Consider the following 26,490-nt stretch of genomic DNA (forward strand, 5'->3'; position numbering starts at 1 on the left):
GGCAACCTTGGATGTATCCAGTTTTCCAGAGACTGGATGCTGTTAGGAACTGCAGTGTGTGCGAGATTTCACCTCTGTGCGTGAGAGAGCGAGAGATTAGGGATGTTTCCCCTCCCCCCACCTCCTCCTCCCCACACACGCACGCACGCATAACTGTGGCCCCGCCCACTCGCAAGGTTTCGCACAGCACGACGACCTCGACCTGCGGTGTAATCACCATGGAGCGTGCCTCGTGTCCTGCGGGACTGCCGGCATCTGTGTTCTCGTGCTCCCATTCTCACCCTTGTTCCTCAACACACCAGATGTCGTGTATTCTCACCATCTCTAAGTCTTCTGCTACTGTGAGAATACTATTTGTTAAGTCGTTTTTTTTTTTTTTTGGTTTTGTTTGTTTGTTGTTGGGTTGTTTTTTTTTAATGCCGGGGGTCTGAGTTGCTTTGGTCCACCATAACGGGCTAGTTCATGTCTGAACGACCCCTTGCCGGCAGCAGTTCCAAGGGTCTTGAAGGATGAAACAGCGCAGATGGCGGGTCTGTGGGAGTGTCCAGGAACTTTTGGACGGTTTGACAAGGTTTTCCAGGTTGGTGGGGACAACTGCAGTTTGAAAGTTCTTCAGTGTCAGGAGGGAGGGGACGCTGCATTCTAGCAGGACTACGTTGACTGAAGGGGGCTGTCGTGGAATAACACTCGTACAGACTGCCTGGAGTTGGCGAGCATCACGGAAACGGCAAGAGTCTGCTCACCTGCAGCGATACACCTCTTGTAAACGAGAGCTTTGATGGGTCGTGTCACTCGGAAGTCAGAGTGCCCTTCGCCCTCATTGTTAACCTTAACCTCTGTGATCCCAGCCGATAATTTTTTTTTAAAAGGGTTAAAAGCAAATAAATTACAGAGAAGCACGGAACAGAAATGAAAAATAAAACTCAACAAGGTTTAGTCCTGCGGGGTCAAACATCGCGTTGAACACTTGCGCTTCATAGCGTTGAACATTAGCGATCCAATCACCAAGAATCTTGGGTAATCTCGGTGTCCCAGTTACCGACTAGGTGAGTCGTCTCCACCCCTAGGTTCTGTCGTCGAAAGCAATAATAGTCGCAACATTTTCTCCGTTCCATCGTAACAGCATCGTAAACAGCTAAACCCCAGCTACCCGTCGCCACCAACGGTCGGGCAACAGTCGGCAGAGGAGCTTGCCTTCCCTCCTACAGTCCTCCAAGTGGTGGCCTTTTATTACCCACCAACCGTCTTAAAAGCTTTTTCCTTGCTTTTATCATCGTTATTGCTTCCTTATATAACTCACCGGCGAAAGGGTCACGTGACTTCCACATTCGACTAGTTACCACGGTGAACGATTTTTTTGTTTTGTTTTGTTTTTAACAAAGAATGCCTTAATAAGGTTTTAATAAAATCGATGTGCAAGATTGCTGTACATTCCACGGTCAGACTGTTTCTTTATCTTTAATACTCATATTAATGTAGTTCATATTGGATTAAGGAAATAAATTATCGAAATAAAACGAAAACTCGATATAGAATTAAAAAAGACTAAAAGGGCTTACGTTTTGTTTTTTTAAAGTTTCACACTTTTATTTGAAATGTCCTAAAAAGGGTAAAATATTTGTTTGTCCTTAGATCTCGGGATTTCTTTAATACATAGAACTTACATAACTTATACATATAAAAGTGTGGCGGGCACTCTTAGAAACATTGAAATGAAACATAACTACATTATAAAATATTTTCAAGAGTGCCCCTCACACTTATTTTTTAAGTTGTGTACTTAAAAAAAATCCCAAGACTTGAGGAAAACATATTTTAACCTTTCTAGTACATTTCAAATAAATGTGTTTTTAAATTGTACTTCTTTTATTTTACGAGACGAGTAGCATCCAGGCAGCTTCTGCTATTGTTGTGTGCCTCTCTGCTGCCTTGCAACCACAACACAACATACGCGTAAACAGACTAAAAATGTCAACAAAAAAGTAATTAACGGGCTGTTTGTTTTCAGACCTTGAAGATTCTTGGCTTTCAGACAATGTAACGAGGTTCTAGTCTCACCTCATTGCGTGTTCTTGTGCCGAGGACAGACCTTTCGTTGCCCTTATTTACGATCTGGTGCCGTGCACTTCCATTAGCTGAAGACAAATCTTGCATTCACTTACCATGTCTTATCGTGTCTTCCTCTTTGCCAAGGACAGTCCTTTCATTGCCTTCATTTTGCCTTGACCACTGCTGATCTTGCCCTTCTTCTCTTCTCTTTCTCTCCAAGGCATGGCACTTTGTGGTAAGAGAAGTAAAATTTATAGGGGTCTTTTTTTTTTAACCTTAAACAATTTTTTTCACATTAGATTCGCTCTTTATTTCTTCATTGCTTTGGATGTTCTTCGAGTCAGCTGGGAGGGTGAGGACCGGACGATGTTTCTCGATGGTGCTCTTGTCATCTCTGAGCACGATGCCCTGGTTGCCGTTCGTGCCATGGAGCAGAAACCATTATCTCTGGTACTGTCCTATTTCCAAGCTGCTGGAATTGATCTCGGGTAGAAACTCGTCTCCTACCCAAGTTTATTTGCGGTCACTGATGTCATAGCCTACGTGTAGTCCCTATAGCAGTGTCACTGCAATACTTGGGCTATAATAAGTTACATGGCCTTCGTTGGTGGCACGGCGTTAATCGAACACCAACAATCAACCAGAAGGAGTTTTCCCTTGTTGAACTCTGTATGTCACCAATACAGTGAGAGTTGGCTGTCCAGGTGTCGGATCTCACCTCGGCAACGCTGGTTTGTTTGTTTTTTGTTTTTTGTTTTTTTGTTTGTGTTGTTGTTTTTTTTTCTCAGCATATGGTATCTGTTTACAGGGCTGGCAACTTTGCCGTGATAAATCCTTAACTGCTGGCTCGGCATAAAACATCATCCCTTCCCCCCTCTCTCTCTCTCACCTTGTAACCCGACGACGACACCTCCAGGTGATTTCTCTAACAGCCAGGAGGTTACCGAGTTACTTTTCCCCACCTGGCGCACGCCTTCCAAGACATTTTGTGACTGCAAGACCTTAATGGCTGCCTGAATTTTTATTTTATTTTATTTTTTGTCGTTCTCTTTTGCTCACCGTGTGTGTATGTCCTTGATGCCGACTGCCACTGACAAAGATGCGGGTACGTGTCAGAAAGCGGGGCTGGTACCCAGATAAGCCTCTCGCGCTTTCCTACATCGGTCTGCTCTTGCAGAATCAGTTCTCAGGTTGTTACCCCTCCTGTCGTAAATTGTGTCCCTACAATGGGGGGAATTGTTGCATTTATCTTTTTCTCTCATTTTTTTTATTTGTTTTGTTTTTGTTTTCCTTCTGTTTGGCGCACACTCACACTTCCTCCTCGCTTCCCACTTCCCACACACTCGCTCACGTTCTCTGTGTACATACATATGTACACCAGCTCGACAGGAATGTCTGACAGCAGTTGTGGGTTGTTCATTCGTAAGTGCCAAAGCAAGTCTTGTTAGACTGTTAACAATACTGGTGGAAGTGGTTCTGTCATATACTCACCTAACGTTTGCGTTGGTTTTATTGTCTGATGCAGGGCTGGTCCAAGTGAGAAGACTAACATCCTACTTTAGTTCTGCGCTGCTGTCTCGCGTTTTATTCCTGGCCTTGTCTCCCAGATCCTGTCCCCCTATCATTACAATAAAAAAAGAAAAAAAAAAGAAGCTTAAATAAAAATATCAATCTCCAAATTGGAATCCATTGTTGTAAACAAAACTCACATCGAGAAGACACCTGTGAACCGGGGAGAAGACGGTGGGGTGTACTCGTCAGCAAGAAGTGTTGTTCGAGACACGAAGTGTGAATACCAATTTATTTATATGTAGTCTCCTCGTTGAGAAGGAAAAATGTGATGCTATGGGCCTCCCCACCTCCTCCTCCGTCCAATGCTCCAGGCTGCCTTGAAACCTTTTCCGTGTTTAGCGCCTATGTACACAGGACGAACATTCGTTTTTGCTTACAGCTAAACTACTCCAACGGAATCATAGAGAGTGCAGCCCCATCTTGTGGTGTCCTTGGTATATGTCAGTGGCATCTCTACAGCATCAAAAACCTGAATTTAAGAAATAACAGAAAAATAATCAACAAACAAAATGAAGCGAATCGCCACACATTAAAACACATAAACAGCAAACGTCCCTCCCCCACCCCTTTTCACGATAAACGGCTTGATGACAGTTCAGTTTGTAGCAAGTCTGCTTTTGAAGTTTCCGCCATCAGGTCCGGTGGTCCAACAAAAAAACCCGACACAGTCTTTCTCCCTGTTGCCGCCCCTCTTGAAGTTCAGTAAGATCCAGAGCACCGGCCAACGACATAAACGACAACAAAAACATGGACAGAAAATTACATTCCTTTAAAAAGCTAGCAATCATTCGGATTTAAAATGGCTTTATTACTAATTAAATTATTAATTAACCAAAAGCTTAATTTCAGAAAAAAAGCAAACAAAACTGAGGCAGACTTAGTGGGTTTCGCATGAATAATTTACACTTCTTAATAAGTGTGGTTAAGACAGAAAATTGTCAACATCTTCCCCCAAGTCAAAGACACGTTTAGTGGCGGCAAATGTATTTTCTCTCATTCCTAATCTTCATTTATGCCGATGGAGCCCTCCAAGGATGCCGTTATCTTAAAAACAAAAATGCATCCGCCATCCGCCCACGTTTCTCGTTTCTCGTTCTCATTAAAAAAAAAAAAAAAAAAAAAATTAAGCACCAATTTTGTGAAAGGATGCAAGTCTGTCATGATTTCTGTCACTGCTTAGTTTCATCACTTCTTAAAGTCGTATCATGACAGATGAGATGGGGTTTCACAAGTAACGGGTGAGGAGAGCTGTGGATGCACGGATGGATGGCCTTTGTCGACTTTTGAGGAATGATGTTCACATTCACCGTCTGATGGTGATGCTAACAGGCTGGAGTGTTGAAAGCATGTGGACCGGTGATTCCCAGGTTAATGAGGTAGTGAAGGTCTGGCAGGATGGAGAACAAAGTTAGTGGGACAGAAGTTTCAAAGACGTCGACTTTGAAGTTTGTAAATGTGTGGAGGACAAAGCGGTTTAGGTGCAAAATTATCAGTCTGTATCCATTTTGAAAATATTGATACTTTTCCTCTTTTCACTCACTTTCTCTCCCTCTGTGTTTCGTTTGCTATATTTGACCAGTAGCACTCATTTTTCTTCAGTAAATGTCACGAACCACATGAGATCTGCTTTGGATAGCCAATCTACCCAACCTGTGGTCGGCCAACGCCATGTGGCGGTAATATTTCAGTCTGCACGTGCAGGCAGTGTGTGCTGAGGTGTCGTTTGTACCTCTGCACGTGCTGACAGTCGTCGCCATGATGTGTCTTTGCATACAGATGTTGTGCCACTTCCAGATAGTCCCAGGTAGTCGGGGCTGCAGACGCCTGAGGATTGTTCTGCGGAGGTTTGTTTGATCTGCTCTTGAGACCACTGGCTTTACCCTCCCCCTCGCCTCCTCATCTCCATTCGCAGCCATACGGCGCCCACGGCGTTTCAGTTTGACAATGTCTCTAGAAACAAACATGGACGTTTTCCCTGGAGTGGTTTTTCTCGTTGATCGCGCGTGCGAGTGCGTGTAGGCGGTGTGTGAAAGAATGCTGTTGGGAAACACAGGTTCCAGCGCTGCCCACGCTGTGCGGTTGGCCACCAATTTGGGGACAAAGATAAGAAGGTAACCAGCACATCATCATCTTGGGTAGGCCTGGTTACCTTCTTATCTTTGTCTCCAGGCTGGTGGATAACCAGCACATCATCATCTTGGGTAGGCCTGGTTACCTTCTTATCTTTGTCTCCAGATTGGTGGATAACCGGCACATCATCTCGGGTTTATGCGCCTATTTCAACATAATGGTCTTGTTGGTTGCAGCTTACCAATGGCCATGTATATTAAAGTATTATATTAAATAATTAGTGTGAGGGACAGCATTCTGCTATAGGCATTCTGTTTAAATTATGCCAATCAACCACCCCAGCCCCTTTGCAATGCTTTCGTTTTGGTATGAACAGGTGGGCAAATATTCAACCAATCTCTTTCTTAAGTCAGTGGTGCTCATAGTATTTAAAAAAATTCTTTTTGCAATAATTACACCCATCACCTGCACCATTCCCGTTTTACAGTATATGTCTAAAAATAGATTTTGTCACCTGTTAAATATTGGGGAAGGGGGGCTTAACACAGCACCCAGCAGAATGCATACACATAAATATAACATCAGCTTACATTATAAATGAGGCCTTATGCTCCTGGAGGAGTAACAAGGTGTAAACAAAACTTACTTTATAAGTATAAAAATACCATGCAAAATAAATTTTTACATAGGTCACTTTCAAATAACTCTGTCTTCACCTTTACTACTCTTTACTCACCAACTGCGCTCCCTTCCAACCATTCGATCTGTTCTGCATTAGGATAGGCACCCAAGGACATCATTGCATTATCTCCCCTCAAACTCAAAATGAGCTTCCACCTTTGTTGCCAAACATGAGATATCAGTTACTAAGTAAGCTTGACTCAAATGAAGTGATCGAAAGTCGATAATAAAATCACAGCTGGAACAGCGAGCAACAGAAATCAACCCACGCAAAGCTGGCTGGTAAATGATAAAGAATAAGAAACTGGGCAGTGTATGGTGGCATCGTACTAACATGCTCATTTGTTAATACGGTGAGGTTCGGATCTTGTCTTGGGGTACATTGACCTGTACATTGTGCAGACCATCAAGTGTTTTATCTTGCTACTAACCTTCTCTTCACAATGAAGTTGTCTCAAGATGGATAAGCACTTTGGTACCAAGTAAACCAATTGCCTAACAAATCATAATCTAAGATTAACTCAGCCAGTATTTTCTTATGACAACCATTTTCAGCCTTTCTGAATCAGTTCTTGCTGAATACATTTTTGTATCATAGGTGTCTATGTTGTCTTTTTCAGATTATAGCATCAGAACCAACAAAAGTGTCGATGAAGATGCGAATGTACATTGGGCGAGTGTGGAACCTTTGGGACACGCTAGCCATTGTACTGTTTGCTGTGGGTGTGGTTCTCCGCTGCTTCCCGACCTACATCAAGGATGCCCAGCTGGTGTATGTTATTGATGTGGTGCTGTGGAACATGCGCATCCTGGAGATCCTCAGTGTCAACCAGTACCTGGGCCCCTACGTTAAGATCATTGCTAAACTGGTGAGAGGCAGCTCGACTTGCTCCCTATTGGCAAAGAGGGGAGAGAAAAGAGGAAGAGACCAGATAACGAAAGGACATGTTAAATAATGAGAAAGGTCTTCTGCTTCTGCAGTTTTAAATAGCATTACTTTAGGAATCTTTGGATGCCGGGGGTGGGTGGGTGGGTAGAGAATACATGTGCATCAATTTTGTTAGATGAGCAGTGTTATATATTGCTACCCTGACTAGAACTACTAGAACCCTGACTATTTTAAAAATAAACTTGAAAAACTAGCTGACCAAAATCTTCATTCTGTGTTGCAGATCCGGGATATGGCCTACTATCTCATCATTCTCTTTATTGTTGTCACAAGTTATGGTGTAGTGCGTCAGGCAATCCACTTCCAGAACACGGAAGTGTCATGGCCACGTGCTCTCAGAAACATCTGGTTTTATCCATACTGGATGATCTACGGAGAGCTCTTCGCTGAGGAAATAGATCGTAAGTTTGTGTGGATTTTGATGGGGATGTGGAGAGGTGTCTATTTGGCAGACGCTGTACAGGTGAAAGAAAAGTAGAAAAAGAAGATTTGGAAAAAAAAATCTAGCCAGTGCCTTTACAAAATAGTATTTAATCATAGTCATTTAAATGCATTATGTGTATTATATAATATTATATTATTATAACAGTCAAAGTATGATGTTGCAGCGTGTGAGCAGGAGAAAGGATGCAGTGTGTATGGCGCCTGGGTGTCACCAGCTCTGATGTGCATTTACCTTCTTATTGCTAATATCCTTGGTGTCAACCTGCTGATTGCACGCTTCAAGTCAGTATTCTGCTTCAACCATCTCATTACTCTTAATGAATCTCTCAAAATAGCCATGCAACCCTATGATGATTTTAGATGAGTTTAAGCTGAGTGATAGATGCTGGTACAGGAAATGTTTTTTCTTCTGTGGCATAAATGAAGACAAATGACCAGTTTTATTGTCTCAATTCCTTGAAATTGTGTGAAACATCTTTCTGCTTCAAAATAAAGTGTTTTGAATGTTGTTTTCTTGGGAATAATTTTTACAGAATTTTTGAAGCCCATTGATGATTTTCTTGATCGCTCTTTTTGTTGTTTAAAGAAATGTATTAGGGCAGATGTTAAAGAGCAGTTTCAGTATTTCTGTTCTGCAATTTTACTCAGTATTTCCATTTTCCAGTGCCACTTTCATCCGCAACAATGCCTACTCGAGGGAGATCTGGATGTTCCAGCGCTATCAGCTAATAATTGAGTATGAGATGCGCCCCATTCTTCCCCCACCCCTCATCATTCTAACTCATTTATATTTAGCCTTCAAGTATTGCCGCAGAAGGTGCAAGGGCAAGCGTGATTTCTTCGACAACGGTCTCAGTGAGTTGTATAGTTATTCTTCTAAACGGTGTCATGCATGACATTTAGTGTGGAGGATATGGAGGCAAATCATAAAATTTCGTTAATTTTCTGGTGGTCATTAAGTTATGAATATATTTCACAGAAGTAAGAATGTTTAAATGTTTATGTCATATGACAATTTTCCTCTTCAGAGATGACCCTGGGAATCTTCATTTGTTTGTTTGCTGTGCAGAGCTCTTCCTCTCAAGAGAAGACACTGAAAAACTTCACGATTTTGAAGAAGAGTGCATGGAGGACTTTTTCCGTGAGAAGGAACATAAGTTCCAGTCCTCATCAGAGGAGAGAGTTCGTGTGATCAATGAAAGGTAAGTTTATGCACATACACACACAATTTATATTCACTTACTAAAACTGGGACTTCTGGGGGAATCTTCATGTATCATTCTGAGTATATTGTGGACTTGTAAAACGTCTTATGAAATAGCTTCATTTTTTTCAATCCTGCAGTGCTTTTAATCTAGCATTAAATAATAAAACAAGAGCACTCAGTTTATTAATCTTTCTACATCATCCTATTTTCATACTTTCAAACTTTTGTCTTTTTGAGTTGTATTAGCACTTTATTATTATTGCAACAGAGTTGAAGCAATGACACTACGACTTGAAGACCTCAACACAAAGGAAAGTTCTTTGCGCCTGTCCCTGCAAACTGTTGACTATCGTTTGATGAGGCTGGAAGAAATTGCTTCGGGAACTAATGAAGCGTTGACACTTCTCCGCACCCTGTTGGCTCGTCAAACTACTCCTCCACCACCTCCACCTCTGCACAACATCCCAGGTGTCACCATCAGCCACACACCTACCAGTGGTATTCCTCATGAAGAGGTGGTCATTGACTCAGAGAGAGACCTGAAACGGAGTGGAAGTCCAGGACCTTGTCTGGCTTCTTGGAGAAATGAGAGTGTTGGAGGAATGGGAAGCACAGGAGAGGATGTGAGTGTTTAACCTAGAGGTTGTTCATCCACCAACATGGTTTGACTATTTGAATGAAATTGTAGCAAAAGGTTCATCTGTCTGAACAAAATTATTGTTTAATTACTTCTAAACTTCTTCCAAGCTGATGCAAATAAGAAAATTCTGTTAAAGAATAGAAAAATATTTTTGCAGATGATCAGATGAGTATGTGACCAGCACTTTTATTTGACTTCATTGTGGCATATTAGACTGTCTTTCACTACCTTCTCACAGAATTTGCAGTGTACATAAAAAGAAGAGCAGGGTGATTATGGTACATGTTAATGTGTAGGTCAGCTAATTTGTTAACATTTATATTCATAGTTTATTATGTGACCTGAGGGCATATGGTGTAAGTACATGTGTACATTTAGTTGGATATTCAGAAAGCTTTATAAAATGAACAACTGAATTATTCCTTCCTTTCTTCCTTCCTTATTTTATCCTTTCATTATCTGAAGGATTGCTATGTGGTTGTCTTTTTCTAGGAAGTCATGTATTCTCAGCCCTCCCCTCTGCTTGTCCACTCCAAACGACCAGTACGCGAGGAGTACCTTCGTCATTTCACCAGCTACACACACACACGCCAGCTCAGTGGGGAATCTTTCTCCAGGATTTCTTTGGAGGATGCAGAAGCAGCTGAAACACCACAGCAGGCAGGGGAGGTACAACAGTTTGTCAACCCCCCAACATCTGTGCCTGATGCCAACACTGTCTTGAACAGGGAAAGCACCAGTGACCAGGACCTGTCGCATGAGAGCTTGCAGCAACGCAGGTCAGGCAGCAACCGGCTGTCTCTTAACATCACCAGGGCACAAAGTGTAGGCAGAGTCCGTTCTCGTTCTCTCCTCAGCCCATCTGTTCGATTCCATGAGCCAGCAAACTCTGGAAGTGGGGGGATGGCAGAAGCAGGTTCATCGCATGATAAGGAATCCACTGGCCCCGTTCCACCAGGCACCGCAACCGTGACCCCACCCCGACTCGCGCAGCTTGACCTCAGTGGAAGTCAGCACCTCCATGTGGTGGGTGTGGGACTCCCAGCCAACACTCCAATCTCTCCTGTCCTGACCCCTCTGTCTCCCACCCATCCCCACTCTTCCACTGCTGCTTTCACTGCACCCGATCCTGACATTCTTCCGTCGGCAGTGAGAGAACTGTGTTCAGTTTTTACGCCACTTTTGAGTGAGTACTCCACCATCACTGACAACATAGATGTGTCTTGTTTCCGTAACCTCAGCCCACCACGCAGCCCTGTGCCCTCTGGCATGACCATGTCTGACCCAATGGGTGCTGTCACACCAGGAAGCACACGAAAACGTACTGAGAGTGTGAGCTCCAAGGTGAGGATATTGACAGGTTCCTGAAGTTAAAATGTGATACAGAGAGATTTTTCATAGAAGGATTTGTGTAATATTGGTATTATTCAATTAAATTAATATTAAATTAAAACAACTACATCAACTACTGATTTCTGAGTAATGCGTCTTGGTAATTTCCTCTGGTGATTTTGGAGTAAGAGTGTTTACATTATCTGTGAATATATGTAATATTTACCTATACTCCATGTGAGATAATATGGTATATATTGTAGAAAAGCCTAGGTACTAAGCATAGTTTGCTACAGGTCAAACGTGAGGAACTGATGGAGGCAGAGGAGACAGAGCGCCTGAAAATGGAGGGCCTTATTCGAAGTCGTTTGCGCCAAATTTCACAGGTGATTAAGTTTGATATGTGGGTGTATCTCATCTGCATCTTTTCATACTTTTTGTTCATGTAGTTAAGAGGATAATGGGATCTTGGACACTTTAATTCAAGTGAACACACATGTTTTCATGCATTCACACACACTGGGGAAGGAACAATGTTTTCATCAAACAATTTTTTCTGGCAGAGGAGGTGGATGTGTGGGCCAGTTATCATGACATTCCTTTTTGCTTTTTGTTTTTTGTTCAGGATGATGCAAGTGGCAGCATCAGTGACATTGCCCGACTGGTGGTCAGTGAAATGGAGATGAACCAGACAGCCACCCCACCTGAAGATGAAGATGAAGACCGTGTGCATGAGACGAGTGCTGAAATGTCCGAGGATGTTGCTGAAGAGGTGATCTTCACCACATCGGAGGCTGATAGCTCAGACAAAATCTTACCTGTGGTGTGAATTTACAGCAGCCCAGCTTGGACAGATTTTGGTGTAATCCAGCAGTAAATACTTGTGAAAGGCCCGGTAGTCTTGCAAGGACTTGCAGAATTATATGGCTGAATTTTGGCAAGCACCTTTGGCTAACAGAAGAGGGTCCCATATATTTTTTGCTGATGGATTTCAATATTGTACAAATTTAAAAACAAGGAAATCAGATTACTTGATATGACTCCTGACCGATGTCAAGGCCATTAAAAAAAAAAACTAGCAAGTTCTGTCCCAGTTCCCTTTATCCTCCTTTTCCAATGCATTGTCAGGTCTCAGCAGCAAAGAGGTGAAGAAACACAGCGACCTACCAAGTCAATGCATCAAAATGAGGCAAAAGTAAAGGGACTGATCTCCCCTGCTGTGCTATGTTTCAACACAGGAGATGACATGGAGAGGGTAATCTCTCCTGCAGTATTGTGCTGTTAAATCATATCAGCATAAGAAGCCAAATACTCTGAATAGCTGTGCTCAATTTTCTTTTCAAACCCCATTTCTCATTTATTCTGGTGAAAAGAGACTGATTCAGATTCACTGATTATTGATAAAGAGCAGAATTTAAATTTTGTATTTCTGTAGATTCTTTTGGGAAAATTTCATGGTGAATTAACCCCTTTTCATTGCTGTTTCTGTAACAGTGGTAGTGGTAATCAAACATACAAAGCAACTACCATTAGAAGGCTTTATTGAAGGGACTTTATGAGCCAAGGGAATGATATGTGCGTGACGTATTTCATGCAGAATGTATGTATTAACATGCAGATTTATTGTCATACAGAAAACTTTTTGGTATTTCAAGTGAGTTTAATCGGAGGGCTATAATTTTTAAAAAAAGAAAATCAGTAATAATGTGTGCAAGTAAGAAAAAAATATGCATACATATCTGTGTGTGTGTGTACATGCATGCATGCTAGCAAGGGTTGTGGGGTGTGAAAAGGTCCTTAAATTTAATGGTTGTGGGGGAGTAAGTGGATATGGTTCATTGTATCTATAACATGGCATACAGAAAGTGGAGCCCAACCCTCTCTTCCACTGCCTTGCCTAATAAATGGGGTCCACATATCTGATAGATGGGTGAAGGAAGGTTCCCTCCACCCATTTCACAAGCAGGCCTCAGATCCCAACCAAACTTGGGTGCACTAACCACCAGGCTATGGATAGCTGTACTTGAGCATAAATGCTTTCAGAATACTAGACATAAATTTTAAAGATGCTGTTTAGTAGCATTTTCAATGTTTGTCATCTTGTTAAAAAAAAATTCCAGATATTTTTTACCTTAGAATTTTAGATTATAAATTTTCTTTCTAATCAGTATTGGAATAGCATGGACTTCACACTTTCTTAAACTTCCTACATATCCCACCTCACCCCTACGTAGACAGGCATCAGTGTGCTGGCCGGCTGTGCCTGATCAATCTATTCCCGGAGTAGTTATCTTCTGTGGAATTCTACTCAGATAAGAGATCATGTGCATAAATTTTCAAATCATTCTTGCACCCAAAAAAGTCTTTGAGAAACTACAACAGAAATGTACCAATACAGTTTATTGCAGCTGATCATGGTGAAAAGGGCCAATAGATTGTAATCTATCATTCCTTATTATTCTTTTATGTTTAAAGATATACCTCACACTATAATCCCCCTTCCTCATTTGGTGTAATTTATAGACAAAGGACTAGAGTGGATTTCCGAGCAAGTTCTTTTTTTCTTAATGTTGTATTTTGTGCAGTGTTAGAGGCTAGTGTCTGGCAGCTGAACATTTTGTAAGTTCAGATTAAAGCAACGAAGCAGCAGATGCACTCAACTCACTCATCACTAAAGCACGAGCTTTGATTTTTTATTTTTATTTTTAATGTGGAGACTGCACATCTGGCTGGCCGTTGTGAGTCTCGTTTAGGTGTAGCACTGAATTGTATTTTGCACATTTACAGCGTCCATTTCAGACCCTTTCTTCAACCCTATATCATGTCTACTTTCACTTGCTGCTGTTTGTTCTATGCATTTTAATCAGCACCATTATGAGAACACAATATGCTTCTGCTTTTTTAGAGCCTACCTGTTTAGGAATGAGTAGGAAAGGACTTAGTGCGGACAAGAACAATCAGCTAAGACAATGTTAAATGGTCTACTGCAATATGTTCAATTTCCTTAATTTTAACCCTGAGTATTGTTTGATCTCAAACTTTAATGTAAAATATGATCGCTTAGGGTAACCTAATTAAACCCCAGATGCAATGTTAAGCCTGCGTACACTCCAGACAGTATCTTGCCACCATCCAACTTTTCTTTTTTTTCTTTTTTGCTAGAGTAGGTCACATCTGGAGAGAGAAAATACAAAACATATTGTAGGGAAAGAAGTGTTCTCAAAGTTCTTTTTGTTTTTAAGTAAATGAATAGAGAAATTTAAATATACTAATGCTGACAATTTTGTATAGGGCTTTAATTATAGGGCTTGGTTACAGTGCTGATTTTTAACCTACTGCTAACCCACTGGCAAAATGTATTTTTATAATTGTGGTACTTGCCAGTCCTGCTTTTAATCTTAGGAAACACTTAAGGGCTAGTTAATCAGGCATGGTGTGTGAGAAAACACACTGCATGTATTTCTCTGTGCATCTTAGAATGTATTATATCGGTAAAATAAATGCCTTGAGGACATTAATGTAACAAAAACAGGCACTTACAAATGGTAGGATAAATCTTTTGGCTTTGCTGTTAACACAGGTATACAGAATGGACATGTATGTTTTCTAGACATCATTTCTACGTTATCTGTGCAATTGTACAGAAACAATATTCCTAAAAGTTATGTTGATGAGTGAAATAGCATAAAATGGAAAAAAATATATTGATTTTTCTTTGAACACCTCCCTGCAGATCAAGTGATGTATATTTCTCAGATCTGAATATTATTTTCAAAATCTTATCAAAGGAGACATTGGTGTTACATATCATGCTAATTTTGATGAATTTTTTGTTGTTGTTGTTACATTCCTGGTTGATAGCAGATTCTTGAAAATGGACATGCATCATTCTGTCAATCAGATCTATAGTTGCCATCACAACTGTGTTTCTCATAGCACACACTATGCATATTTGATTTCTGTTATAGATAGGGCAAGGTGAAGGAGGTGAACTTAAGTCTTATTTTGTCCATGCAATGGTGTTTAGGAGTAAAACAGAGCAAGATGAAATCATAAATTGCGATGATGTGGAATTTTAGATATTTTTTCACTGCTTATGTCATGGTTGTTGATAAACAGGAGATTTTTGAAAGAACCCAATCAGTTCTGGCTTTGGGTCAAAAAATGATGGAATATATTAGGTGTTATATAACTGATATACAAATATCTTTTGATTCTGACAATTGTTTATAATTATATAAGGGGAAATCGAATGAAATGTGTGGGATGCAAATTTTGGACATGGAAATTCACTTATCAGTTAGTAATCCTCATGGTTGGAGAGGCACTTCTTCCATTGTGCTCCCAGTCAGGCCAACAATGGCAGGGGTGCCAACTCCTTCAGTGTAGAGGGAGTCCATTAGCAGGACTTATTGGACTGCCACTTGTATACATAGGGAAAGCAGATATTATTTTCTTCATGAAAGCAATCATAGGCACTTTTGTATTTGTGGGATGGCTACCTTAGCACTAATGACTTTGCTCAACAGTCATTTCCTGAAAATGTTGAGCACATCTGCACTCTTCATTTATTTTGTATGCTTACCTTCGATGTTTGCCAGAATTTTGTGTCCTTGGTAAATTTTCTTGTTTTGTTCATTATTTCATGGTTCACAACAGCCTTTACCCATGACCACTTCAGAAGTCAGTTGGCTTCAATCTAGTCAAGAACTCCAGTACATTCAGTGATGCTTGGGGCACATTGCATTACATGGATTCTATTCATCTGTTCTTCACCCTGCCAAAGGTTGTGATCACTTTAAATGTTGGTCACTTCAATCAGATCAGTCTTAGATCAGTCTTATTTCATTGTGTTCAAACTTTTCACTGACATTTGTGGTGCAATGTCATACTCTACTTTCAGTTTTTGTTCCTACTTATCCAAAACACTCTATCTTGTAAAACTCCTGGAATGTGGGCAGAAAGTTGTTTTAACTCAAGGTGCAGTAGATATATGTAACAGCCCCACTTGTGATAGAAGTGTAACCTCATTCAGGAAGGTCCTGAATAGATGTTTCTATTGTGCCCTTGACAGGACAGTGTCATTGTACACAGTTGTGGACAGGTGTCACCACTTACAGAAAAAAAAAATTATCTTACAATAGATGAGTTATCTTCCACATGAACACCAAGTTATGCTGCACCATTTTACAGGGTAATCTTAACCAAGATTTGTTTCTTGGAATGTATTTGATACACTTCATAACAACTCTTATTTTCACTCGAGTTGTCAGTGCTAGTCGGCCAGACTGAGTTGTTAATACTGTCACGCTGGGCTAGCATTTCCTTGGTGACTCCGTGCCCTGCTTATAGGAGTGCAATCCTTTTGCTCATTCAGTATGGATGAATCACTGCAACTGAGCTGTAGCTATGAAGATGTTTGCATCTGCAGTGTGAACTGTATACAAGAATATTTTTAGTGTAAGTCAGGTTAAACTGATGACAAATGATGATGATGATGGAGTTTTGTAACGCGCTAGTATCCGCATCACAAAAATGACTATATTAGTGATAAAGGGATTTGATTTTCCATCCCCACTTTGCAGTGTGGTGTCATTAGCCAAGTTCTTTGATAAAAATTAATTATCTGCATTGCCAAAGTCACAAGAAATGCCAAATGCCATTGACCTAACAAACTTCTAATTTATTCCCTCTCTTCCCCAAGTTATTTCTCTGATCGCTAGTCTCCACTTTATAATTCTCTGCTTTTTTATTTTACCCCCTGAATTCCCATTGCAGTCTTACCCCTGTTCATTCACTTCATCAGGTACTTCAGTTTTTGTTTGGGTTTTTATTTTTTAACTGTAATGTCCTGCTACATTTTTCTTATCTACTCATATCCAGATTACCTATGTCTACCTTACACAAATATTTGCTCCTGTGCTTCCTGCAGCCTTTTTCATGCTGTCCCCTTATTCATTGTCCCATACATCTGCATCTCTCTGGCCCTGTAATTGTACTTCTGTTCCCACTTGAATAACACCGGTGAAACTGTATTCATGTGGATCATACTTATCAATTATCCACATCATCTTGCACTTAAATCAGCCCACTTTGCCTTGTGCAAATTTTTCTATTTGGTTAAATTGAAAATAAGACAAAATAATGTATGGTAAGATGAGTAGAATATTAGATTGCCATGTTAATATGTCATCAAGGTTTGTGGTTATCCAGCAAAGAATGCTTTTAGGGCATGTATTTTTTTTAATTTTTTTTCATGCAACTACATCATTCCTGAAAGTTATTTGTCTACAAATTTCTGCATGTATATTATAGGCAAGACCACTGGGATAGCTTTGTGGTTTGATTTTGTTTTTAGGCAAGGTTTCAAAATCTGTTGTAGCTTTCCATAGAACGCAATTTTAAACAACCCATCGTTAATTCTGATAACTTTGATTTTTGTTGTTAGTGGCAATCCAGCATTTTATAGCTGTGGGAATCTGTGAACTGTTTAGCATGATTCCCTTTTTAGTAATCTGAAGCTGGAAAATCTGCAGACTTTTTCACCCCTGATACAAAGGTCGATCCACTTAAGGAGTGAGCAGAACAGGGTTGTACATAAGTTTGTCCGCTGCTTCTAATTTATTGCCAAGTAACCTCTGAGCAACTAGCAACTGTGATAACACCTTATAAACATTTCATTACTATAATTTTATAATATACCACCTCAGTTGACTTCTAGAGATATAGGTTTTTTCCTCCCCCCTGCAGCTGGGCTTTTCAACCTTGTAAAATAGTGGTAAAAGCAACAATTACCTTCAACACCATCAATCAGGTATGCAACACCACCACTTCTCAGATATTACTACAACTTCACACAGAGATCAACTTTTTTTCCGCCTCACCTGCTTAGGGGTACCAAGCCATTGACTTTAGGGCACTAGGGCGCTAGTCTATAGCTTTAGTGTTGTCCAAGGACTACATATTATGACAAGTCTGAAAGTAACTGTTAACTTTTCCATGTTTTAAAAATTTCACCAGTCAAACCAAATTTAAACAATGATTTGTCGCACAATGTGCTCCTTTCTGAAAGGCCATTTGTTACCATGGTAATTTTGCTTTTTGAGCTTGGTCATTTCATATTTCCAGCATATGAAGAGGTGCTTTTTTTACATCAGTATTTACACAACTTTGAATGGAATTTTGTTGATGTTAGAAGTTACCCTCTACATTTCCAGCCATTTGCATCTTTATATATCATACTTTCTGTTGCAGAATATGGTTTACATTTCTTTTCATTCAATCACAGAGAACAAAAATTTATACTCATGCATTTAATATAGAGCCCACACCAGTAAAAAATGTCATCTTAGTGTAGATTTTGAGAGGTTTTCTTATATACATTCGCCCATAAGCTTCTATTATAAAGATTTATTATTATTGTCATTAGGTCTGTTCTAGGAAACAGTTTCTTTTCAAAGGTATAATTTAAACTTTAAATGTTTAATGTATGATATATGCCATTTTTCTTTGCTTCACCGCCAGTTCATGTGCAGAGCTATTCCAACCAGGTAACTGGTACGTTACTTGTATAATTGCAAAAGTTGAATTAGAACACCTTGCAACCAAACAAATTTTTTTTTTTTGCAGTCTGTTCTGTGGCAAATAAATGTAGCAAGAGTTACTAAACTCAAGGCAGTGATTTGTATTGTATGCTATGATTCTCACTGGGGTAGACTATTCATATGCAAATATTGAAAATAAAATTATACAAACTTAGAAAGGCTCAGTGGGAAAGTTTTCTTTTCTCTTCTAAAAAATGATTTTACTCTATGTAAGCATGCATGCTTGTGTGACTTCTTTCAACACATGCTTTTTCAAATTTTTCAGTTTATTTATTAAGCTCCTGCTGTCATACAGATGCAGACAGTAAACTTGAAACACTGATAGGGGCATGTATGTCTGACCTACACAATACAGACAGGTTACATGTGTATGCAAATGGTATTACAATCATACAAATCAGCATGCAAGAGCCATGGCAATCAGATTACTAGCACACACTCACACATACAACTACCTTATATAACACAATCTGAATGATACTGGCATTTTGCACTGCATCACAAAATTACATGGTTTGGTTACAAAAATAAGGTTCATGTCTTTCATTTGCAAAACAATATATTGTAACCCCTGAAAAAGCAAAATATGTTCTTCTCAATAGGTTCAGAAGCAGTTGATACTCATTTACATAAATGTGAAAACAAATTTTCAACATTGAAACATTTAATTTTTAAAAAGGCAACTTGTTTCTACAGCGTAAGGGATAGATCTGCAAATCTACCAGAGCTGAAATGTAAGGTCTATTTTGCAGTTGTGATGAAGTGCTGCTTTACAAGTTTGGGAATAGGCAGTGTATTGTATTATTAAATTCCTACAGCAATGGGTGCAATGAAGACAGATCATAACACAAACAATCCATAAAACAGAAACCTATTCAGGGCTTCTGCTAAGGCTTAATTCTTTGGGGTCCCAGGGACCCCTTCTGATTTCTAAAGGGTCTGCTGAAGGTAAGGAAAAAAAACTCAGTGCAAGGGAAGCTACTCTCACCTTGTAGCAGATGACAACAATAGATTGGGCTACGATATCAGACACTACACTTACCCAATTTTGTATCTTTTAATGCGTACTGTACGCAACTTTTTGCGTAAGCAGAAGCCCTGCTATTGATGCAACATCAAGAAGCATATGTAAGCAAATGACTTGATATATGTACCCCTTGGTAAAATAACATTGAACAATGTAGAGAAAAGTACTTCATCTGACATACAAATGAAATTCTTCAGAACAAAGCAATCGATGAGATTCACAACAATATAAACACTGCACAGCTCAGGACATGTTTCTGGTAGAGGTAGCTCAGCATGGAATGTTTCTCTAGATCCCAACAAAGAATTCTGTGGCTGAATAATTTTATCTAACAGGGTTTGAATCTGTTGACAAAATTTACCCACATGATTCCGTGTATAATTTGAAATTACGCAAAGATGGGACTGCAGATTATTTGCACTTTAACAGCTGAATAAATGAAGCTATGACTTCCCTAGCTTAAATCTGCTTCATGAAAATTAAATCAGAATTCAGATGGTCGTCGTCCAGGCGGAAATCCACGGAATGCACTATTCCTAATGGTATCTGATCTAAAATCTGCTTCATTGCCTCTTTGGCCCAATCGTTCCCTTCCCTCTGGAAAATTACGCTGAGAAAGCATATCGAAAGGTCGACGAACACCTAGGAAATTATCAGGCAGTTGCTGACTTCCAGCCCAGCCACTTCTCAACCCCCCAAAGTCTGCTGACTGCTGTGGTCGAAGTATTTGTCGCATTGACTGCCACTGGGGGCCAGGTGCTCCTATCCAGTTCCCTCTACCAGGCTCCATATCCCGAGACAAAAATTCTGATCTATCTAACCGCAATGCTCCTCCATCTCTCCACCTCTCTGATACCTGTCCCATCTCTTGCCTTATCCCACCACTTATATCAACACCTAAAAAGTTTAAATTACGAGCATCTCTGTGGGGCAGCTGTCCCAAGTGCTCCCTGGGGTTCCGTCTAGGTCCCTCAAAGTCATGCAAGAAGCCAGGCACTCGGTGGTCAAGGTTAGGATTTGACCGCCGACCAAAATCCTCGTCTGCAACCATGCGCTGGTGATCAAATGTCTTGCTTGAATGGAAGCTTCGCTCAAGCTTGGTTTGATTTCTTTCTGCATCTCTATCATATGGCAAGGATCGTTGATTTCCACTACCACCACCAACTCTGATGTTCAGCAGACTGGGTATGTGACTATCTTCAGGGCCTCGAAAGTGCCCAGGCCCATGCTCAGTCTCGACAGCCCTTCCAAAGGAACTTTCTGGGTCCCTCCCAGGAACCTGCTGGAAGGTTCTGTTGTCAAGCCTATTCAACCATGGCCTGTGTATCTGGTCTTTCAAAGGGCTTCGCTCCTCAAGGGACGTCCTTCGTTCCTCATTTGCTGATCTCTGTTCCTCATGGACTGATCTTCGCTGTCCAAGAGCAGACACTGAATCCTCCATGGGCATGTGAGTGGAGTGACTTCCAAAGTTTGGTACTTTATCCTCTTTGATTTTCTTGGTTTCTTCTGGTATGTTGCCTCTCTGAGGAAAAGGTCGCTTCAGTGATTTCTCAGTTGAAAATGAATCCAATTGTGTTTCCTTCACATCCTCATTCTTGCTACTTTCACTGACATCCTCTCCTACCGAAGGGGAAACAAGCTCAGGCAAGTCTGACTTCTCATCTGCAGTGTCTTTTGGGGTAATATTATGACAGGCAGCTATTGCATCTTGATTTGATTTTGATAGCAAGGTCAAGCCAGGGATTAAGATGTCCCCATCTGGACTATTCTCAGTCACGGATTGAGCTTGGGTTTCGTGTTTGTTGTCAAGTTCGCTATCTGCTCTCATAAAAACTTCTTTCTCGTCAGGAAGACTGCCTGATCTGTTGCCATCTGCCGAGAGAGTTTTACTAGACTGAGGTGGATGCGAGTCTTGGGCAGTCAATGGTTGTGTGGCTGTTTGAGGAATATGAATGACTGGCATTCCCACACCACACGAAGTTGCTGCACAGGCTTCTCTTGCTCCCATTGTTGCATTCTGGGAATGTTGTGCAGCCATGGGCAAAGTGTCCTGAACTGATGAATGTGAACTGATGGTGCTTGAGTCAAGTGCAGCATTGGGTTCAGTGATAGTTTCTGCAGATGTCTTTGGTAAAGGTCTTCCCACTGCAGCTGCTTCCCATTCATCTTTTGCACTCGACTTTACCAGTAAGACCGCAGTTGAAGACTTTTCTGTGACTTGTGATGATGCTTCTTTGTCCTTGGACAATGGTCCTGAGACCTGCACAGAAGGTGTCAACCCTGATGCATGTGGAAGGGATATCACAGAAGAAGAAGCAGGCATCTGTCTGCTCGCTTGGACAGACTTCTGTGCCTCTGTCTGACGTGGACGTCTAATTTTTCTGACGGGAGGTGCTTCTGGGAATGCAGATGGTACTGTGGAGACTTTTAGAGCTGAACTGCTCTGACTAGACTCTGGCAGACTGCTTGTAAACTGATCAGCAGCTGGTAGCAAGCTTACTTCAACAGATATCTCCTGCTGAGAAGCACTTTCACTCTTTTTTGCCACAGAACAATTATCTTTCTCTAAGCGTTGTCCAGACATTTGAATATCACTGGACTTCTCTATTAACTGAAGTTCATCTTCCTGGGTTTCACATCTTCTGGTACTGCTTGGTATCATGTCCTCCAAGCCATCCTGACTCTCAAACAAATAATTTGCATCTTTTACAATTTTATCTGGTGAATCAGGGATGACCACCTCTTCTGCAACAAAACCATCACAAAACACAGGTTTCTGAATGTCTCCATCCCCGTCTTTTATTGCTTTTAACTTAACAGATGCTTTCTGGCCAATCTCTGTATCAATTTTAGTGAGTAGATCATGGCTGTATTTGCTAAGATTGCAGGGTAGGACATAAGGATTGCCCACAAGGACATCAAATGACAACAGTTTGCGTGTGGGTCCACGAAACAGAGCTGGTGACATGCAGGTCAGTAGATTCTGCACAGTTATAATGTCCTCTGCTGGAAATGGGTTACTCTGCATGGTCTGTCGACGAAGTTGCACTGCAAATGGGCCACTTGTTACATCATGCCCCAGTTCTTTCATTATCTCAGCTTCCTGAAAAACAAAAACTGAAATTTGGGAGATGCTCATTTAGATATGACCAAGATAATAGCGTGAACTATTTGAAACATACCCAGTCTCTTGCTGTGACAAATATTTTTGCTATAAACCACCTTTTTCAAAGTGCAAAAAATAAAAACTCCAAAGAAAGCTGAAAAAAGAAAAGACTCAAACACGGCTCTTGACTGACTGACTTTTACTTTCAAATATAACAAAACACCTGATCTGTTGACTATTTTTAGCTCTCTATGGAAAATATTTCATAGCAGAACAATTCCTAAAGGTACCAACAGTTTCTTCCTTTATTCATTTATTTACATACAGCACAATGTATTTTGTGACACTAAACTGTTTGTATTACAGTGTACAAAACAGGTACTGGCTGTGAAGAAGCTCAGTTCTGCAGATGCAAAATGCTAGAAGGAACCTAAAGCAAAGCTTTGCTAGTTATCTTCTATTCAATCCAGCATACAGGAAACCAACAGACATTTACAAAGAACAGATTTTATGTGTCTTGCTTGCTTATAGACTAAATCTGAGCTAAAGACAAAAGTACAATATAAGATTTTCCACCACTGATACCAAGGGGGTAAAAAACATTTTTATGTCCTGACTGGGCACAATGTCCACGATGTGAAAAACAATACTTCAGTTTTGATAACTAGCAACTGACATCAAAAGTCTTCTGCAAATCATGCTGCTCTTGGTGACAAAATGACTACAGAACCAAGGATTTCAGTTTATGGTCAGACTTCTACTGCAAGATATCTGTCCCAAGGAAATGTAAATGAAACTACTCAGATAATGGTATTCTCTATCCTGCACTTAGTGTTGGAGGATATTACAAAAGCAGAATGGTTTGCAATCACTGCAGATGAAACAAAATCTTTCAGAGTATAATTAGTGATCTGCATTGAGATGGACAATGCAGAAGTATGAAGTACTGGAGGCACCAATAGTTCAGCAGGGAACTATCTTTTCTTCACTTAAAGACTGCTTGATTAAGCTGAATCTCCCTGTAAAAAGTAAAAAAGGGGGGGGGGGACCAGTTATATCATTCTGGCCTACCTGCATGGCAAAGCAGAACTGTTTGAGGGCAGAAGAAATATGACTCCAGTATCGTGGCTGAAAAAATACACGCTTCAGCATCACCTGCCTTGTCTTGATGCAGATAGCCATAAAGTCACACCAGGCAGCACCACAAACTGCCATCTGACCTTGTATCTAAAATCACAGAACATGGAAAATGATTATCAACTGGACTTATAAGCAATTACATCTGTCTTTTCCCTCCCTCTCTCCTTTTCACATATTCAGTCAAGCTTTGCTATCCAAGTCTAAACAGTTCTGAAAAATGGTTTAGATAACCAACCTCCAAATAGCAGGCACCCTATTTCCATTATTATGGGAATATTTGCTACCTCATTTTAGCGTATTTGAATCACCCAAGCAGTAGCCTGGGAGGCGGATAACCTTTAATGTTGTAGTGAAGACTCGGTGTGGCGCCAGACCACGCGGACACCAGTAGTTTGTTTGGGGGACGTGTTTAAATGTTTGTGTATGTTCAGTAATATTTTCTTATCAGTGGAGGGGCTCTCCTGTGTGCTTTACTTTGTAATTCGATGTAATGGATGTTTTCTTTTCCTCTTCTTTTAAATTGGTGGGTCATGCTTGGTGACTGCCAATAAAATTAAGTTTTGTATTGTCTCTTCGTGTGCATGTTTTTGTGTCCACTAAGGAGTGATTGGCTTCGTTGCTCATGTCGGGCGTGTGAAAGTCTGTGTGATTGTGAGTGTGCCTGTGAGAGAGCAAGTCCTGCGACGCCCGATCACTTTACTCGACAACAAAGACAAGCATATATAATGTTACTATTAAAGCAAAAAAGATGCATCTAGAAATTCACAATACCTGCACCATATACTGACGAGGAATTCCTCCGGGTGCCCCATCAGATTTACGGAACAAATTGTGAACTGGGGCTTTAAATTCCACTAAACCCAGAATCCTGGAGCTATCAGATCCATCAAACACCAGACCATCTGGTGAAGCACCGACCAGACCATGCATAGGATCATCTTTTGATGGAATCCAAAATCCTGAGTCCATCACCCTGTTCCCTGTAATCATAGTAAAATTAAAATTACAAAATCACCAAATGGTAACAGTCATCACCAAGTCATTGAATGGCAGGCCTTGTCATCTATCCATGTGCTCCTTTTAACAACAGGTACCAGTCAACAGACCAATGAATGATTGGATGAATTTTTTTTGTTGTTGCTAACCTGTAAAAAGAAATTATAAAGAAAATGTTATACTAGGTATTTTTTATTTTCAAAAATAAAACCTAGCAAGTTTATAGTGGAAACCTGAAACTGAGTGATTGTCTTCTTTGTTTCATTAAAGTGGCCATATATTAACAAGAGAAAATGGTGAATGGTAAATTATTTTTGTGGGCAAAAGACAGGATTTTCAAAAGCCACTCATGCATCCCCTATTAAAATTTTTTTGCACTTCCATAAAAATAAAATCTGAGTTACAAATACAAATACCTGTGAGAAGTTCATATGCTTCTCGTATCACCAGTTCCATTCTCCTCCCATGTTCCATGTTGTTTAGCTGCTCTGCACTTTGCATGCTAACATTCAATTCATCTTCTGTGTCTTCTTCATCTTGCGACACAAGTGACTGGAAAAAGTCAAATGGCTTTCCTAGCCCTACCCCTACAGCATCTCCAAACTTTGATGCTGTAAGATAAACACTCTTGCGTAGCTTAAGCCACTCATCAGAGCGTTGCTTCACTTTGTGTTCCATGGATCAGGCAGCTTAGTCCAAGAACCTTATTTCACCATCTGAAACAAATATTTTTATCTCTTCTAATATGAAGTTTTTCTACTACTTTCGCTTTTGTGTCGCCTGTTTCCCCCCTCCCCTCTAAGTTTATAAATTTGATTATTATGAGTATTTGGTACTGATAAAGTGATGTGTGATAAGAATCAGGACAAAGAGCCATTACGCAATAAGCAAAGCATAAATAACTTTTCCATACGACTGAAAAGAGAAAGTTGTCATAATTTTACATGACATTATAGTTTATTCCATGGGGAGGCATATTGGCAAATTTCATTTTCATATTTCCAGTAAGACCTTTTAGATATTTTTACTTACTATAGCATCTATATGTACATTATTTTACTTAAAAGTGGCAGCTTCGCGATACATCGCGTGAGCTATCAAAACACATTATATGGTCTAGGACAGACCTGGGCAAATCCGGCCCGCCTCCTGTCTCTGACCGGCCCGCCCGCCCGCCAATATATATACTATATATACATTACTGGGTAAAACTGAGTTAACTATATTAGTCCGGCCCTCTAAAACCATCCCGATTTCCCTGGTCTAGGACTAGGTATACTATTGCGTATTTGAATTTTGATTTACGAACTTGGAAAAACAAAAATCATCATTACTGTACAATAGCAGCATAAACACTTTTTACGGCATGTTAATAATAAATAAGACACACACGTTGTAGTAAAGCTGCTGAATGTGTTCATACAGTATCTCAAACGCTTGTCATTAACAAAACAAAACAAGCACGAGAAACTAAACAGTACCTCAGAGAATACTGGAAAATTTAAATACATTTAGAAAAAGATATGTTCAAAGTCTGAACTTGCTAACATGAATCGAATACGTTTAATATTAACATAGTAATAGGCGCAATTTACCCACAAAGCATTAAGTCGAATTCTCGCATCGTTGTCTCCAAACGCCAGACATCAGTTTGTGTATGACGTAGTACACAT

General features: G+C 40.3%; 2 protein-coding genes across 11 annotated transcripts in view; one reads left to right on the forward strand and one right to left on the reverse strand.

Annotated features, from left to right (window-relative positions):
* LOC112553810 (transient receptor potential cation channel subfamily M member 3-like) overlaps nucleotides 1-18,702 on the forward strand; it is a 144,900-nt gene extending 126,198 nt beyond the window's left edge. For all 9 annotated transcript variants that reach the window (XM_025221270.1, XM_025221263.1, XM_025221261.1 and 6 more), the window contains 9 exons: nucleotides 6,993-7,241; nucleotides 7,545-7,722; nucleotides 7,930-8,047; nucleotides 8,430-8,620; nucleotides 8,835-8,967; nucleotides 9,241-9,595; nucleotides 10,105-10,956; nucleotides 11,241-11,330; nucleotides 11,570-18,702. In XM_025221270.1, the coding sequence (XP_025077055.1) occupies nucleotides 6,993-7,241; nucleotides 7,545-7,722; nucleotides 7,930-8,047; nucleotides 8,430-8,620; nucleotides 8,835-8,967; nucleotides 9,241-9,595; nucleotides 10,105-10,956; nucleotides 11,241-11,330; nucleotides 11,570-11,773 (2,370 nt within the window). In that variant the 3' untranslated portion in view covers nucleotides 11,774-18,702. The remainder of the gene's footprint in view (nucleotides 1-6,992; nucleotides 7,242-7,544; nucleotides 7,723-7,929; nucleotides 8,048-8,429; nucleotides 8,621-8,834; nucleotides 8,968-9,240; nucleotides 9,596-10,104; nucleotides 10,957-11,240; nucleotides 11,331-11,569) is intronic.
* A 94-nt stretch (nucleotides 18,703-18,796) lies between these two features.
* LOC112553812 lies at nucleotides 18,797-26,490 on the reverse strand. 2 transcript variants are annotated; one of them, XM_025221271.1, is made up of 5 exons: nucleotides 26,417-26,490; nucleotides 25,234-25,533; nucleotides 24,593-24,801; nucleotides 23,753-23,908; nucleotides 18,797-22,678 (listed from the first exon to the last, which is right to left on the reverse strand). In XM_025221271.1, the coding sequence occupies exons 2-5, from the start codon at nucleotides 25,493-25,495 to the stop codon at nucleotides 20,060-20,062; spliced, it is 3,246 nt and encodes a 1,081-aa protein (XP_025077056.1). In that variant the 5' UTR covers nucleotides 25,496-25,533; nucleotides 26,417-26,490; the 3' UTR covers nucleotides 18,797-20,059. The 2 variants fall into 2 exon arrangements, with proteins under 2 accessions (XP_025077056.1, XP_025077057.1); XM_025221272.1 differs by having other exon boundaries at nucleotides 26,413-26,473.

This window comes from Pomacea canaliculata, linkage group LG13 (genome assembly GCF_003073045.1).
Source record: "Pomacea canaliculata isolate SZHN2017 linkage group LG13, ASM307304v1, whole genome shotgun sequence".
NCBI lineage: Eukaryota > Metazoa > Mollusca > Gastropoda > Architaenioglossa > Ampullariidae > Pomacea > Pomacea canaliculata.

Excerpts from the sequence above, each read along its gene's own strand:
- LOC112553812 (XM_025221271.1), bottom strand. The coding sequence starts at position 25,495 with ATGGAACACAAAGTGAAGCAACGCTCTGATGAGTGGCTTAAGCTACGC. Across the intron at positions 23,909-24,592 it reads CTCGTCAGTATATGGTGCAG|ATACAAGGTCAGATGGCAGT; the intron begins GTATTGTGAATT and ends CTGTGATTTTAG. Across the intron at positions 22,679-23,752 it reads AGTTCTGCTTTGCCATGCAG|GAAGCTGAGATAATGAAAGA; the intron begins GTAGGCCAGAAT and ends TTTGTTTTTCAG.